General features: G+C 41.2%; 1 protein-coding gene across 12 annotated transcripts in view; it reads right to left on the bottom strand.

Annotated features, from left to right (window-relative positions):
- The window catches only part of VPS13B (vacuolar protein sorting 13 homolog B), a 928,813-nt gene that overhangs the window by 689,377 nt on the left and 222,863 nt on the right, over positions 1–16,573 (bottom strand). For all 12 annotated transcript variants that reach the window (XM_030553556.1, XM_030553553.1, XM_030553555.1 and 9 more), the window contains one exon: positions 14,408–14,589. In XM_030553556.1, the coding sequence (XP_030409416.1) occupies positions 14,408–14,589 (182 nt within the window). The remainder of the gene's footprint in view (positions 1–14,407; positions 14,590–16,573) is intronic.

Raw genomic sequence — 16,573 nt, 5'->3', positions numbered from 1 at the left:
TCACAGCCAGGTAAATTGGCTTAAGATACGCCAACTTCAGCTACGCTGTTCACATAGCTGAAGTTGCATATCTTAGGTGGACCCCTCTCCCCCCACCTCCACCCCCAGCGCAGACCTAGCCTTAGTGTGATGTAAGTGTTTTCTATGCCTTTAAGGAAGCATTTAATCATCAGGTGAGCAAACATAGCGACTCTGCCCACCTTGCTGTGGAAGTACGTAATGGCAGCTATGTGTACTCTGATGAAGCCTGTGGATAGCCCCAATTTTTAAAGTCCCAGTATATAATCGAGGATTCTTGGGGGGGGGAGGGCAACTGTGGAAAGATCTGTGTATCCTAGCACCAGGCACAGAATTGTTTCCACTTATGGATATATGTCTTTCTTGTGCTGTCTCTGACTGTTAAGTAATATATCTTTTACCTCCTCAATATAGTCCTTCTCAACCTCTGTCAGCCATGGAGTAATGAGGCCTTGAGGTGGAGTACTATGAGGTTGAGGTGATGGACACGTTCTGTATCTTGTGGTAGGAGGTGAGGCATTACAGGAAGGGTTCGTGGTTGTGTCACTGACATCTGATGCTGGTATAGGAACCACATTTGTGTGGGCCATGTGGGTGCAATGAGACTGACCCTGGATTTGTCCTGTCTGATCTTGTGAATGACTTGGCTTAGAAGTGGAGTTGGGGAAAATAAATACATCAGTGGCTCCTCCCATTTTATGAGAGGGTTCCCTGAGGAGTGGTGTTCCAATCTCGCCTGGGAGCAATATTGTGGGCATTTGACATTCTGAGCTGTTGAAAATAGATCTACGGTGGGGAACCCCCACATTTTGAATATAGATTTGAGAATTCCTGGATCCATCTCCCACTCGTGGGTTTCTGAAAAATACCTGCTTAGTTGATCCGCTGTTGTATTCTGACATCCCGCAGATAGGATGCGGATATCTCTATGTTGTTGGTGATGCACCAGTTCCAAAGGTGCTTCCCCATGGCAAAGGAAGGAGCTTGCTGTGGCACCAGAGTTGCCAACACCTGATGTTGTGGTGCAGAGGGAGACGAGCAGTCTGGTGTGGATCTCGCTCTTTCCCTGTCCCCAAAAGTTTTTAACATATTCTGGCGGATGTTTGTGGGCTGTCCATCACTGTTGAAATTAGGTTGACTAGAGTGAGAAAGCGTTGTTGAGGTAACGCTGCTGTTTCTGTGAGACAATCAAGATAGGCTCCTATGAATTCCAGCTTGTGGCTTTTGTACATTTATTTGTAACCTTAGGTCTGTGAACAGAATTATCGTGTTCTGCATGTTGTTTCCTGCTTCTTGCTGCGTTGGTGCCCTCATCAGGCAGACATCCAAGTATGGAAATTTCATCACTCCTTGTCTGCGGAGATGAGCTGCAATGAAAGTGAGGACCTTCAAGAAAACTCCTGGGGCAATGGAAAGGCCAGAGGGTGGTACTCTCTATTGGAAATGCTGTTTTCCTAGAGTGAATCTCAGGAATCTTCTGTGTGACTGGTGAATGGTAATATGAAAATAAGTGTCCTGAAAGTCGTTGGCCAAGAGGCAATTTCCCTTCTGTAATGCCAGAATTATTGCGTTTAGAGTCACCATTTTGAAATGTTGTGTTCTCCTCAATCTAGGATGGGCCGCCACCTGCCAGTCTTTTTCTGAGTTAGAAAGTAATGTGAACAAAAACCTCTTTTCCTCTGTTCTGATGGTACTTGTTCCATGGAACCTAATTGTACAAAGTGGTTTATTTCCTGTTGCTCATGAGAGATGTCCCTGAACAGGGAGGGGGAAGAGAGGTGGGTAGGTGGGAGACAAATAAAGGGGATAGAGTAGCTCTTCTGAATAATCTTTGAAACCCATTTGTCTGTCATGGTGGCGTTCCAGGCTGGGTAGTATGGTGATAGACAGTTTTTGAATGGATGGAGGACCGTTTCTGGTTCCAGAATCAGAGAGTGTGGCAGTCTCATACCTTCCACCACACCTTCAAAATTATTGTCTGGAGGCGGATAGTTGAGACATTGAAGGTTGATCTTCGTTCTGCCGATGTTTGTTCTGGTTTTGTTTATGCCAATGGTCATATTATCTTTGGGGCTGGGAGTATGGCGTAGATGGAAATCTCTGATTGTAAAACCTGCTCTGTTTCTTTTTGTTTGCAGGTACACAAATGCCAAGGGTTTTCAAAGTTGCCTTTGAGTCCTTTAGGATGTGTAGTAAAACATTGGTTTTGTCTGCAAACAATTTCTGTCCTTCAATGGGTAAATCCTCGGGAATCTGGAGAGATGGAGCCAGGATGCACGGCGCACATGACCACGAATGTGGCAATGGATCATGCTGCCATGTCTGCAGAGTCAAGGGAAACCTAGAGAACTGTCCTGGCAATCAAAGACCCTTAAGAAATGTTTGCTTTGTCCTGTTCTTTTTTGGCAAATTTTCAATAAATGTTGACATTTTAGAGAACAGATTGTGTGTATATTTAGCCAGAAGAGCCAAATAGTTACCAATGCAAAACTGAAGAGTAGCTGAGGAATAGGCTTTCATCCCGAAAAGGTCGAGCCTTTTCCAATCCTTATTATATGGGGCAATTCGAGACTGGTGTTGTTTCCCCCTTTGATTGATCGCCTCCATTACTAAGGGCTTTGGTGCAGGATGTGTGAATAAAAATTCAGCTACTTTTGCTGGCACATCATATTTTTTGTCAGACCTCTTACACGAGGGTGATGCAGTAGCTGGAGACTGCCAGATGATTTTCGCAGGCTCCATAATAGCTTCATTTATCACCAGGGCTATCTTTGCCGATGAGGATGCCTAGAGCATGTCCATGAGCTTATGTTGGGCTTCTAGTAGGTGAGCCAATGAAATGTCTAGGGACTCAGCAACCCTTCTGAAGAGGTCCTGAAAGGATCTGAAATCATCTCCCATAGTAGGGGGTGGTGGCATTATTGTTTCAGCTGGTGACAAAGGTGAGAGATGAGTAGGGAGTGAAGTGTCATGTTTGGCTGTGTCATCAGGTTTCTCAGTGTCTTCCTGAAAGGCTACTGAATATTTAGCAGTGCTAATTTTCTTTTTATTTGATTTCATATTAAACATCTTAAACAATGAACCTTGTTAATTATCCCTTGTTTTAGTATTCTTTTTCTTCTTCCATACCTATGGTAACTTTTAAAAAATATATATATTATATCTGTTTTTTGTTTTTACTGGTGGTGCACATGCACACATTACCTCGATACTGATGCACATAAAATTCATTTTGCACACGGATGGAAAAAAGTCAGAGGGAACATTGTCAATTATGCTGAGTCTTGACTCTCCGGGGACCGTGGTACTGGTAGGATGAGAAGGTCCCAAGCAGCTGCAAACACCTCAGGAGCTGATTGCACCACCAACTCTAAGACTGTTACTTTGTAGGTATCCAAGGAGCTTGCTGTGGCACCAGAGTTGCCAACACCTTATGTTGTGGTGCAGGGGAAGATAAGCGGTCCGGCACAGATCTTGCTCTTTCCCTGTCTCCCTTTGATTTCAGCACCAGAGAACTGGTCTTCTCTTGGGGCTTGAGGTGCTTCTTCTTAGGTACCGGGGAGGCCGATCAGCGCCTAGAGTCCTGAGTCAATGGAGGAGCACTCTGCACTAAAGCTGAGATGCTTGGTGCTGAGTCCGAGCGCGGCTCCAAAGCTGGTCTTAAAGCTGTCTCAAGGAGAAGGACTTTCAGTGGGGCCTCTCAGTCCTCCTTGGTCCAGGACCTGAAGTCCCTCAGATTTGGCAGCAGTCTTTCCTATGAGCTTCCCCCAGATACTTGAGACAGCTTGAGTGGGGGTCGTTCAAGAGTATAGGCTTACTGCAGGCAATGCAGGGCTTGAAACCCAGAGACCAAGGCATGCCCCAGCATCGGGAAGGTAGACAACCCTGCACCTTAAGTGTTGAGGCATCCCAGCTAAAACCTCAAACTACTAAAAACTACTCTAACTGTAACCACTATTTACACTAAACCTGTATGAAAAAAAACACTAGGAGAGAATTGCCTAAGCAATGAAGGATTCCAGCCAACTGTCACAGGTGGTAAGAAGGATCTAAAGGGGAACGGGATCAGCATGGCCCTTTATACTGGCACCACACGCACATGGCACCAGAGGGTGCTAGAGTCAACCTGACAGATACTGCTAGGGGGAAATTTCCAGCAATTGTGCTTGGAGTGCGCACATAACTATGTGGGAATGTACATGTGCAAGCACTCTAAGAAGAATCCCACTTACGGATAAACTCAGTGAAAAGAGGTACAGGCACAGGAACATTGAATCTAAAGACCATTTCAAGCTGAAGAGAAGAAAGAACGGGACAGCAAGAGTGGAGCTGGCCTTACAGCCAAGGAAAGGAAAAGCTGAATCTTCTCTGAAGTGACACAAAGTAGTGATTGTTGAATAATCTCTTTTGTTTTTGTTAGTGACAATGCACTTGGTACTAGCTGCACAGCATGTATAAGCTTACAAAAGTTAATGAATTGGTAAACTATAGATAATTATTATAAATAGTAAGCCTTTGGTAATATTCAAAATAATTTATGCTTCTTGTAAAATTTTTGTGTTTTCGCTTATAAAGTTCTAAAAATTTAAAATTGTCTCTGCCTGTCTCTGACCCTCCTCACAGTTAACATAGCCTAGCTGGGTCATCACATGATAAGTATAGATTTACTTTCTTCATTTATGGACAGAGAGGAGGTCATTCATTGGAGGAACAAGTGCTGCCTCTATACCATGACCAGATCTAAAACCTCCTTAAGTGGGACCCAGAACACTGGCAGCTGACTTTTCATTAAAATTGATTTGTGCTAGTTTCTTGATAAACATGCTTAGAAAGCAGATATTAGACATTGGGCAGTAGTTTGAGCAATTACTCTCATTAAGTGATGGCTAGACTACTGTATGTATTAAGGTGGGTGGGAAATTTTTCCCATCAAAGGAGATGTCAATAATCACCTTTAGTCATGATCCCAGCATTCTCTTTCTTTAAAAAAAAAAATTCCTATCTAGGAAGGCAGGGATCAAAGTCACACAGGTGGTCTGATTGCCATCAGTGCTTCCATGGCCACTATTTGTCCAAATTAACCAAATTCTTAGAATAAGCCCTGTCTTTGGCTTGTTGTTACTCTTGGCAGCCCACCATTATATACACAGGAGTCTATGTTATCCTAAAAACCCACAGACTCAAGGCTAAACTGTGCCTTCTACAACTATATAACACTACTCAAGGTAATGGCTGTGGTATTAATCCAGTAGTGCTCATCTTTTAGGCCAAAAGCTAATCATTCCTTTCCTTTTCCATGTGTGAGAGGTTGTACCAGGCCTCCGTGGCCACTTGCTGGAGGTCCTGCTGTCCTACCTCACGCTATTCCAGGAAAGGAGCAGGGAAGGTGGATGTTCCAGGCCTGCTTAGAGAGGCAGCACAGAAGCATCCAATCAGAGCCCAGCAGGCTCAGATTTTAAAAAGCTGCTGGATCTGAGCAGTGCAGTTCCTGGCTGGGACTAGAGGGGAAGGAAGCGTGCTCTGCTGTGGCCAATGGACCTTAACGGGCTGCCTTTACTGAGCGTGGAAGAGAGGACTTGAAAACTATAACCTTAAGTAAAGGGTGAAAGGAAAGGGATGAGGTGGGAAGAAGCCCAGGGAAAACAGCAGCAACCAGTCAAAGAAAGCAGTACGTGGCTGCTGTTCATAGCATCCCTGAATTGGGACCCAGAGTAGCGGGCAGGCCCGGGTTACCCCACTGGCCACTAGGAAAGTGGCCTAAGCCCCAAGCAAAGGGCTGGATTAAAAAGAACCCAGACGTTGGGCTGAAGACCTTGGTGAGGGCAGATAGTTCTGATGGACTTTTGCTACACTGGAAGGGTTAACCCATATTGATGGTGTGACTTGGCCAGAGGGTTGAGCAACTGAAGACCGGCCTAGTGAGGCTGGCAACCTGCAAGGGGCAACAGGAGCAGAAAAAAAGATTGCAGCACCACACTCTGCCAATAGGAGGCACTCAGGAGATGAGTGCCCCCCATGACACTATGTTACTGACTTTTTATATTTTTTTTTCATTGTATTACTGAGCCCCCATTTTTGCATTTTCAGCAAATGTGACCATTTCATTTGTGGTCCCAAAGTAGATTAAAAATTATTTTAAAATATGTTTTTCTTTTTTCCCCTATCACGTTTACAGGGTGGAGTTAAGGTTGTTTGAATGCCTTAATTGCACATTTCCTTACTGTTTATTTTAGTGTTTGTAACATTCTTTAATTTTGTCTTTGAATTTTTATCTAGGTTAACAAACTTACAACTGTAAAGCTCTTTAATGTACATATTTTGACTGAGCAACATGAATGTCAACAAAATTAATAAGAAAAGTCTGAAACTGTTAATTAAAATTGTTTAACCACTGTGCTCTATACACACAATTCATATGTTAGTTCCTTTTCTTCTTTTCTTTTTTTTTTTTTTTAAATGCTGTTAATTTCTCATCAGTGCTGGGTCACTCCAGAACCACTGCTGTAGTTGGAAGACTTCTCTAAGACACTAGAAGCTTCTTCATAATCTAAATACCAATGGTGATTGTAAGAGTAACACACTGTCACATTCATGATGAGATCAATGTTGTTATCTCTGCAATGCACCCACATCTTCATGTTTTTAAAATATTCTTGAAGATTAATCTTCATCATAACAATTAAAGGTGATATGATCATATATATGCCAATCAATTAACATATCTGAATTAACCATAATTTGATACTAAGCTGTATTTCCAAACTATTTGCAGATGATTAGTTTCTACCTAATTTCAAATGCATTACTTGCACAGAAGTTAACTGTATATAAAAACCAGTACTATTTATGCATTGTATGCAGAAACCTATATAATGGATCAGAATACATGTGGGTACAATCATCCATGAAAGACAGCAAAATGTTTATACTGTGCAAGTTTCATACAGCTGTGCTCTGCCACTCCCAAGCAATTACTCAAGAGAATGCACTCTTGCACTTTGATTTTAAACAGAAAGTCTAACTCACAGTCCTCAAAATGAATGCCAACCTTGGCCATGTTATGTGGAACAAACAGAGATTCAAAGCCAGTACATTGCAAGGAAATGATTACAGCTCAACAAACTGCATTACAACTGAACTTAGAAATGTAAAGAGGGGGAAAGTAGTTTTAAAACAGGGGGATTAGAACAGCAAATCACTATATTTCAATCTTTTTCCTAAGTGGTTAAAGAACTATGCAGCAACTCCAAAACTCTTTTTATATGTACACCTGGGAAGAATACTGAATCCTGTTACTTTCCTCAGCGCTACCCTGATGTGGTTTAGACCAGATGTTTAAATGTTACAGTATGCACATTTTCTTCTCTTCTTCCCAGGCAAAAGCAAAATAAGAGGAATATTTGACTTCACTCCACAAGAGACCTATTTAATAGTTTGGCAGTTATGTAAGTAAAGGTAGCTTGGCTAAGTCAATGTTGACGACATACAGAACGACATGATCCTAATGAGTTGGAAAATATTGGCTCTCATGAGATTCAACCAGATGCTACTGCGCTGAGAAAGCTACTGTATTATTGAATTTCATTTTTATGAGGTAAAATTTATTATTCAACCATTAAGGTATCCCACATGAAATCTTGCATAAAATAGTTTTACAGTTACTTTCTGGAAAGTAGATTTTATTTTAACTTTAAGACATCATTTACATGAGGGATTCCAATGCCTACTTGATCGCCTTCAGAGAAATTTAAGGTCTGCAAGCAATTTTCCCAAATATGCCAGATTAATGGAACTGGACTGTCAACAAAATAATGAACTACCTGAACTGGACAAGGAAAAAGTGGTAGCAAGTTCCAGTTTTCCAGAGCAAAGTAAAGCCATATGTGACTGTATATGTGTTTTCTTGGCAGACTGATATGGTTAGAAACTAAGTGGTTTAGGTACACACTAACAGAAAAAATATGTAACAATAACTCCAAAGGATTAATAATACTACAGTTCTTTAAAGAAATTACTGCTTTGCAATGTTTAGCTATTTCCTATATTTGTATGTTTATAATCAAGTGTGATAATAAATAACATTTTCTTGTACATATGCAGACAACATGAACATTTCAGACCCAAGTTTCCTTTCCCACTGAAACTGCATGAATTATAAAATATGCCTACCACATTATTGGGATAGTATGTTAATTAAAACGTGTACAGATACTCCCCATGTTACGCAAACCCAATTTACACAAATCTGGACTTACGGGAAAAGTTCCGAAAGTTTTGGTTTTTTAGTGCTTGTTTTTTTCCACGTAATTGTCAGGTATACGTTCCCAACTTGTGCAAAATTCGATGTATGTGAGGAATTCTGGAATGGAACGCTTGCATAAGTCGGGAAGCGTCTGTATTAAGTATACTACTACTAGGCTTACATATTGTAATCGTTAGAAAATATTTTGGAAAAAACATGAGGTAGCACTAATCTAAAGAAAAGAGCATGAGGCTGAGACACCTTATTTCCAATTCTTTTTTTTTAATCAGTTTTAAATGTAGTGACTCAATTTATGAAAAATATTAAATATCTCATACTTCAAGGGGGTGTTTGACCCTGACGCGCAGTGTTGGGAGTGCCTTCAATCTTTACACTGGGTTGACTATGTAGAGGACCTGGAACAAGACTTTACATCACGGGAAGTAATGTAGGTCAGACTTACAAAGTCCAAAAACACAGCCCCAGGAAAAGATGGCATTCGCTACAACTTCCTGAAAAAACAAAGACCCTGGTTGCCTGGTACTAACTGCCATTTTCAAGAAATGCAAACAGTTCCGCCGTACTCCCAGATCCTGGAAGAAATCTATGATGGCGCTTGTCTACAAGAAAGGCATGCAAGACAACTCCAACACCTGGAGATGCATCTCTCTCTGTTCCACCATGTACAAACTGTATGCCAGCTGTCACACGGCTATGATCACAGACTGGTTGGTGAACAGAGGAGCCATCAGCTCCATCCAGAAAGGCTTCATGTCATGTGAAGGCTGCTACGAACATAACTTTTTCCTTCAGACTGCCAGCCACATGGTCAGGAGGGCATGGAGGCAATGTGCCATAGCATGGCTCAACCTGGCCAATGCTTTTGGATCGATGCCCCACCAGCACATTTTCAACATGTTTCAAGAGTTCTGAAAACTTTCTGCAACTGATCCGGGAACTGTATGAAGGCTGCACCACCACCATCTGCTCCATGAAAGAAGAGATACCTCAAATTCCTATCCATAGCAGCGTGAAACAAGGCTGTCCCCTGAGCTCCATCGTTTTCAGCTTAGCCATGGAGCCACTCATTTGAGCGATCTCCAGCAGTCTATGCAGTTTTTATCTATACGACAACAAAGTGAATATCCTGGCTTAAGCAAATGACCTGGTCCTGATTGCAGACAACCCCGAGAGTCTCCAAAAAATGCTTGACATCACCAGCCAGGCTGCCAATGGGATGGGATTCCACTTCAATGCCAGGAAGTGTGCATCCCTGCATATCGATGGCAGAAGGGATTTGGTCCAGGAAACGTCATCCCAGATCCAGGCAAACCCATGATCTCCTTAAGGATGGGCAAGCATACCAACATCTCGCCATGCCAACAGGTTTCCGCGTCCAGCAGACACCTGAGGATACAATCGCAGAGATCCTATAAGATGTGGCCAGGATCGACTCCTCCCTACTGGCACCGTGGCAGAAGATCGATGCCTTGAACACTTTCCTAATCCCCTGTATTCATCTTGAGAGGATCTGCTGTGGTGAAGGTACTTCTTAACAAGGCAGACAACACCATCAGGCATCTGGTGAAGAAGTGGATGTTTCTTCCCCAGAGGGCCAGCAATGAACTGGTGTACATCTCACCCAGCAGGGCAGTGCCAACATTCCTCGAATAGGTGATCTGTGCAATGTTGCTGTGATCACTCAAGCTTTCTGCCTTCTGACATGCCTGGATGCCATGGAGAGGAACATTGCAGAGAGTGCTCTGCAGGATGCCATCAAGAAGCAAATCACCAGGATCCCCTCAAACCAAGATGTCACCACCTACCTGAGCGGCTCACTAGAAGGCGAATTTTGAAGAGAGGGGAGAGACTTTGCTTCACTCTGGACTCGTACCCGCAATGCTACGCAACGACTGGAGAAGCGTATCGGCTGCCACTGGACATGGTGCAAGGAATGTCAAGAGCTGGGAGTCCTGGTGCCACAAGTGAAGAACACAGAGTGCACCATCATCATTCCGAGAGCCAGAACCAAGCTGGAGAGGACCCTGAAGGATGCCATCTGCTGCCAATACGTGGAAAACCTGAAACAGGAAGCCAGACCAGGACCAGGCTTTGAAGTGACATGCAAGTGGGACACCAGCAAGCACTTCCTCCCCTGGGGCAGCTTCACCCGATTTGCTGACTGGAGGTTCATTCACAAGGTCCAGCTCAACTGCATCCCACTAAACGTAGCAGTCCACCATGGGAATCCGGATACGCGATCCAGGAAGTGCGGCTACACCAATGAGATGCTGCCCCACGTCCTGTGTAGTTGCCCCACATCCTGTGTAGCTGCAAGCCCCATTGGAGAGCTTGGCAGCTGTGACACAACGCCATCCAAGATCGCCTAGTCAGAGCCATCCGGCCACCCATGGGGAAGGTTGCTGTAAACTCTGCCATCCCCAGAACCGGACATCTTCATCACCAACGAGGACTGGAAGAAGATCATCATGGTGGACATCACAGTGCCCTTCAGGAACAGGATCTCGGTCTTCCACAATGCCCGAGCTCGAAAGGTAGAGAAATACGTCCCTCTGGCTGAAACCTTGAGAGCTAAGGGCTACCAGGTTCAGACACACGCACTGATCAACAGAACCTTGGGCGCATGAGACCCCAGTAATGAGTAAGTGCTGAGAGAATGTGGAATTGGTCAACGCTACGCTCAGCTAATGTGGCAACGGATGAGCTGGAGTGTCGATGAGAAGTGCAGTCAGGAAAGTAACTAAAATACTTTCCTCATGAATTGTATTTTCTAAATGGACAATCTACCTAATTCTCAATTACTGAGGGGCAATCTCAACTCATTGATATATTTTACTTTGTGCAACCAAATCTCTGTACAACTTTTCATGAGCGATGCACCCGAGTATTTGGATTCTAATATCTAAACTACATTGTTAAATCTATTCAACTAAATTTGGATTATTGCTGATTATGTACTTTATCATATGACTTCTAAAAACAAACTTTGTATTTGTGGATAATCTAAGCACTATACCCAGCTGTACACTCTTTGCTCAACCTGTGTATTATATATATTTTTTTAACATTAGCTTTAATAAAAATTAAAAAAATAAAAATAAATAAGTTCTTATCAGCTAGGTGCTCAAAAAACAAATAAATGGGTCAACGGGTATCATAACTGAAGGGGAAATTCAGAAGAGTGATAGACCTAACTAGTTAGTGGACTGGAGAACTCAACTACCGTGTTCTGTTGTTTTGCTACCAGAATTGCAATATCTTCCATTGTGAATAACATGCATGCATTTTTATGTTTTTTTTAATAAATATACTTACAAAATAAATCAACAATCTTTTGTGTTTCATTTATTTTTTTAATTTCCCCCAAGTAAAAAAAACCACCCTGAATTTTTTTTCAGATTCGGGCAAAATCTCAATGTGGCATCTCCCCTCAAATATTCTCTGCGGTGAAGGCAGATGTAAACAAATCATTTAACTCCTCTGTCCTTATTCTCAAATTACTCCCTTTACTCCCTGGGAAAAGAGTGGAACCTTTGAATTCCATAGGTTTCCAATACACTTAAGTAATTTCTTTTTATTTTGTTTTTATCCCTTTGGCTCGTTATCCTGTTCAAATTCCTTAGACCTCTGAATTTCCAGCTTACATTTTACCTACTATAGTTTATTCTATTTTCCCTTGGTTTGGATTTCCATTTTCTGAATCATATATCTGTTCGGCTTGAAGAAACTTTTGAACTTTGCCATTTAACCATACTAGAGTTTTGGATTTTTTGCTTCCTGATTTCTTTACTGTTTAGGGGCATGCATACTTTCTGTAATTCTGTTATAGTTTGCTTAAGAAACTTCCAAGCTGAATTAAAGGATGTCAGCCTACACTTCTGGCTCTCCTTGCCCTCTGGAGAGAGGTTGGACTCCAGCTCTGGCTCTCTGACTTCCTGCTGCCTGAAATAACATAGGAGGCATGCACTGTAGCCCAACTACCTTTCTCTTACGGAAGAAGCTGGTGAGCAAAAGGCAGGTGCAGGCCACTCAAGGACACTAAAAGCAAAATGCTGGGTGCCTGGTTGCAGAAGAATTGTAAATTCCATTGTAAAACTTTTGAATTCTTCAGCTTCTTGAGAAAATATCAATTTTTGCGGCCACAGAATCACAGCATCCACAAGGACCTTCACTGAGATGAATGGAACAATTCATTTCTCTCAGAGCTATTATTTCAGGCCTTCTGCAGACTCAGGAAGACAATATTGCATTGGTTTACACTTAGTTTACATTTTCTATGTTTTTATCACAACCATATGGGCTAAATACACTATTTTAAAAATGAAAACAGATTCTGGAGCACAATTCTATAACAAATTCAGAGGCCCTGGAGCATACAGGACCCTGGCCATAGTCTTAACAGGACTGATCATCATCATAAAAAACAAATAGTAACAAAATGCAGCAGGAGGATAATTTTTCCAGCTATCCGCTCTAGAGTTCTTATTTGGGAACTGCCTGACAGTTCTGTGAACGTCCTCTCTAGCTGCACTTAGACAAGATGAACATTTTATACAGCTTTAGTTGGTCAAATAACAACCAAACTAACTCCACTTTTTTTTAGTCCTTTCTGCTCTTGGAAAGAGCCAGCCCAGTGTCATAATGGACTACTTGTATTGCTTTACACCTTTTTCAAAGAAATGGATATCATCAGCACTGTTTTGTAACACAGACTAACGGTACGTCTACACTACCCACCGATCGCAAGCTACTGGGGATCGATTTATCGCACGTAGTGTAGACGCGTTAAATTAATCCCCAATCGCTCTCCCATCGACTGCTGAACTCCAGCTCAGTGAGAGGTAGAAGCAAAGTTGACAGGGGAGCTGCAGCCGTAGATCCTCTGCCACAAGGATGTGAAGTAAGTGATTCTAAGTTGATCTAAGATACGTCGACTTCAGCTACGCTATTCTCCCAGTGTAGACCAGGCCTAAGACAACTACTTCATCATAGTCTACTTCTAGAGATGGAGCTCACGTCCATGCTCTCTCTGCTGCTTTCCTTCTAGACACTGCTCTGAATCCTCAGCTGCCAGCATATAATCTTGGATGACATGAAAGTCTTGAAAAAGATACCCACCATGGAGTCAACATATGATAGTACATTGAATCACTGCCCTTGTATGCTGTACTAGGGAAAAAGAGGAAATAAAACTGTTTTTTCCCCCTGTCTTTGGCCAAAATAAATACATTTGTTCATGAGGGGAAAACAGGAAGAAAAAGAAGCCAGGCTTTCTCAGAGAGTTTGAACCAATACATTGAAGAAAGTGTTCATCCTTAGTAAAACCATTACTCATAATTTTGCCAATATCATTGAGTACTTGGATTTAAATAAACTTGAATAAGGTAACCTGAATTGTCTATGGGCTAAGCGAGGCCCAGATTCAGACAAACACTTAAGTACATGCTTATTTTAAAGCATGTATATAGCTGTGTAAAGATGGATAATACGCATGTGCTCAAGAGCTTTGCAGAATCAGTCTTTAATTTGCACAAACTTTTTTTCTGAAAACCATCCATGTTTTGCATTATGAATCCATGTAGCCAGCTCCTTTATTTCTTCCACGTCTTGGATTTGCATCACTGTAGCTACTTCAGAATAGTCAAGGAAATAGTTATTGATTAAATTGGCTTAGATGAGGAACATTGGTGGCCCTTTTGAACAAATCCATATCTGCATTCTACAAAATGTCCTTGATGAATAAAGCCCTTAAACCTACTGCTTTGTACTTCATTCAACAACTTCACTTCTGAATGATCTTATGTTACTACATTACACAGTATAAGGCAGCAAGGCTGGATGTCTCAAATGATGAAGGAAGTATGGAAAAATTATCCTGTATGGCAATATTAAATGCATCCAGAAACTGGTGCCAGGGAGAGAAGCTTGGTGGTTTAGCTTACATCCTGGATTTTAAGCATAAGCTATAAATATCATATGCACACAAAAACATTCAGTCATTTAACTACAGTACGTTAAACCCTGGATTTAAAAATAGCTGAATGTGCATTCATTTGCTATTAGCAGTGCTCTATATTATTGCAGAGATTTTAATCTACCAAATTGTCAGAAATATTATGTCCTTACCTAAAGTTTGGAAGACTTCATTCAGCAAAACTTCATTTACCACTGCAGAACTGACATTTCCAACATGAGACCAGCTCTGATAAATAGTTTGTAGAAGAAGGGTCTGGGCTCTAGTTGCTTGAACTGTCAGATTTGGAAGTTCAAATATGCATTCTGTTAGTGGAACATGAGATTGCTTGGTCCTGTTTTAAAAATTGAAAAACAAAACAAAGTGATTAATTCAGTGCCCAGTACCGGCAAATATACCAAAAAACTGTAATAATGAGAGCTGAGGCTGCAAGCAGCTGGCTTTTAAGGCATGAATTGTACTTTATTGGTGGCATTTCATACAAAAAACCACTAGATTACAAATATGATTGGATATCAAAAGAAATTTCATTTCTCATTGTTATCTGCCTAAAAAAAATATGTCATGCACTATTAGAAAGAACAACTGACTTTGCATGCCTTCATCCCAATTATCTCAAAGTTTTAAAACATTTAAATAAAAAAAACTTGTCATACTGATATGTTCCCACCAAAATAGTAGTTGGTGTTTTTACTCTTGCAAATCTAAGCACCGGGCGCCTGTACTGTGTGCAACCATACTGTGTGCATAAAATACAGCACAAACAGGAAAATTCATTCTGGGATTACAGTCCATTGGCGAGTACTGTTGATGACAAACCACAAGAGCAAAGCTCAAATAGTTAATCTAATCCTCAGAACTCCTCAATGTTATAATCTCCATAATTCAAATATTCTGGAGCAGTTTTTAATATAAAATATGAATCAAGGCACATGTTTCCTCTGTACTCCAACTAATGCTGCCTTCACCTTTTCCTTCTCCCACATCTGCTACTGTCACCATCTTCCAACCTCAGATGCCCCAAACTGCTACTACAGATCTTCCCTTAAATTCTCCCCCACTTCCACTGTTGATCCTTATTCATGGTCAATCCTCCTATCACTACTGCTTTTCTAGCTATGCATATCTTGCCCTGCTTCTGAACCTTTCCCCTAAACACTCCACCAGATCTAGCTGTTCTATTATCTATCTATATATTTGTGATCCACCCAGCACTAGAGTATCTGAACATTTCCCAAGTATTCAGGGATTTATCATCATAAAACCCCTGACAGTCATTTTTCTGATCTTAACTACATCTAAAGGTAGTAAAAGGGATAACAATTATGTACATATAAATATGAAATATTAATATACACAATATTTTAAAATTATTTTTGTTTCACATTAGTTATAGATTTGGCAATTTAGCTGTTTAACATTACTAAAATGGAGGAAAGTGTTTATAAATTGAATCATTTGCAAATATTTTATTTTAAAAAATGTGAGTCACCAAGTGAAACATCTGTTACGTTGCACTACCAGAAGAAAATAATTTGAAAACAGCCACGCTGACGGTATCTTGGCAAACAAAAGTAACAGAAATGAGTTTTTCCTCACTCCTCATACTTAGAAATCACTGAATATGCACTCTATTTAGCCACTATCAGTTTTCAAGCTCTTACTCAGATTTGATTCCTTTTCACAGCATTATCTTAATTTATTTCCAAGCACATCCGCTTCCAACAACAGCACTTCTGGGAATGACACAAAAATACATTTGTAGCCCACTGAACACAATCCAAGCAAGTAGCACTCTACGTCAGTAGTCAAGAGTTACATTTTTCTTTAAGCTTCAGGTAATATCTATATGTTATAAACAATAAATAAGTGTATCATATTCACTGAAAACCAGAAATATACCAATAGTTTCATCCTGCAGTTTCTTACTCCAAAACATATCTGAAAACTGACACTTTCTTGTCCTTAACGTAATCATCTGCCTTGATCACAGTAATCAGTTCTTCCTGACATCCACATCAGTCCCCAGCAATCTGTCCAAAATCCCATCAATGCCACCAAAATTATTTTCCATACCCATCATTTAGATTATGGTATCATCCATTTAGAATCCTTTGACTGGCTTCCCAGTGCCCCACACATTAAATTTCATTTATCTTCACTTTCAAGGTACTACACTACACTTACCAAACACACTTCCTTGATCTCAATAATTTTGCATATCCCAGCCCTTACTCTGCCAGTGACACCAGCTTTGATGCCCCCTTTCTTTCCTTCTCCAACTTCTTTCTCCAGATCTCTTTCCCCCCACCCCCGGA

The sequence above is a fragment of the Gopherus evgoodei genome, chromosome 2 (genome assembly GCF_007399415.2).
Source record: "Gopherus evgoodei ecotype Sinaloan lineage chromosome 2, rGopEvg1_v1.p, whole genome shotgun sequence".
Classification (NCBI taxonomy): Eukaryota; Metazoa; Chordata; order Testudines; family Testudinidae; genus Gopherus; species Gopherus evgoodei.
The sequence above is the reverse complement of the archived record's forward strand: the minus strand, read 5'-3'. Positions and strand labels throughout refer to the sequence as shown.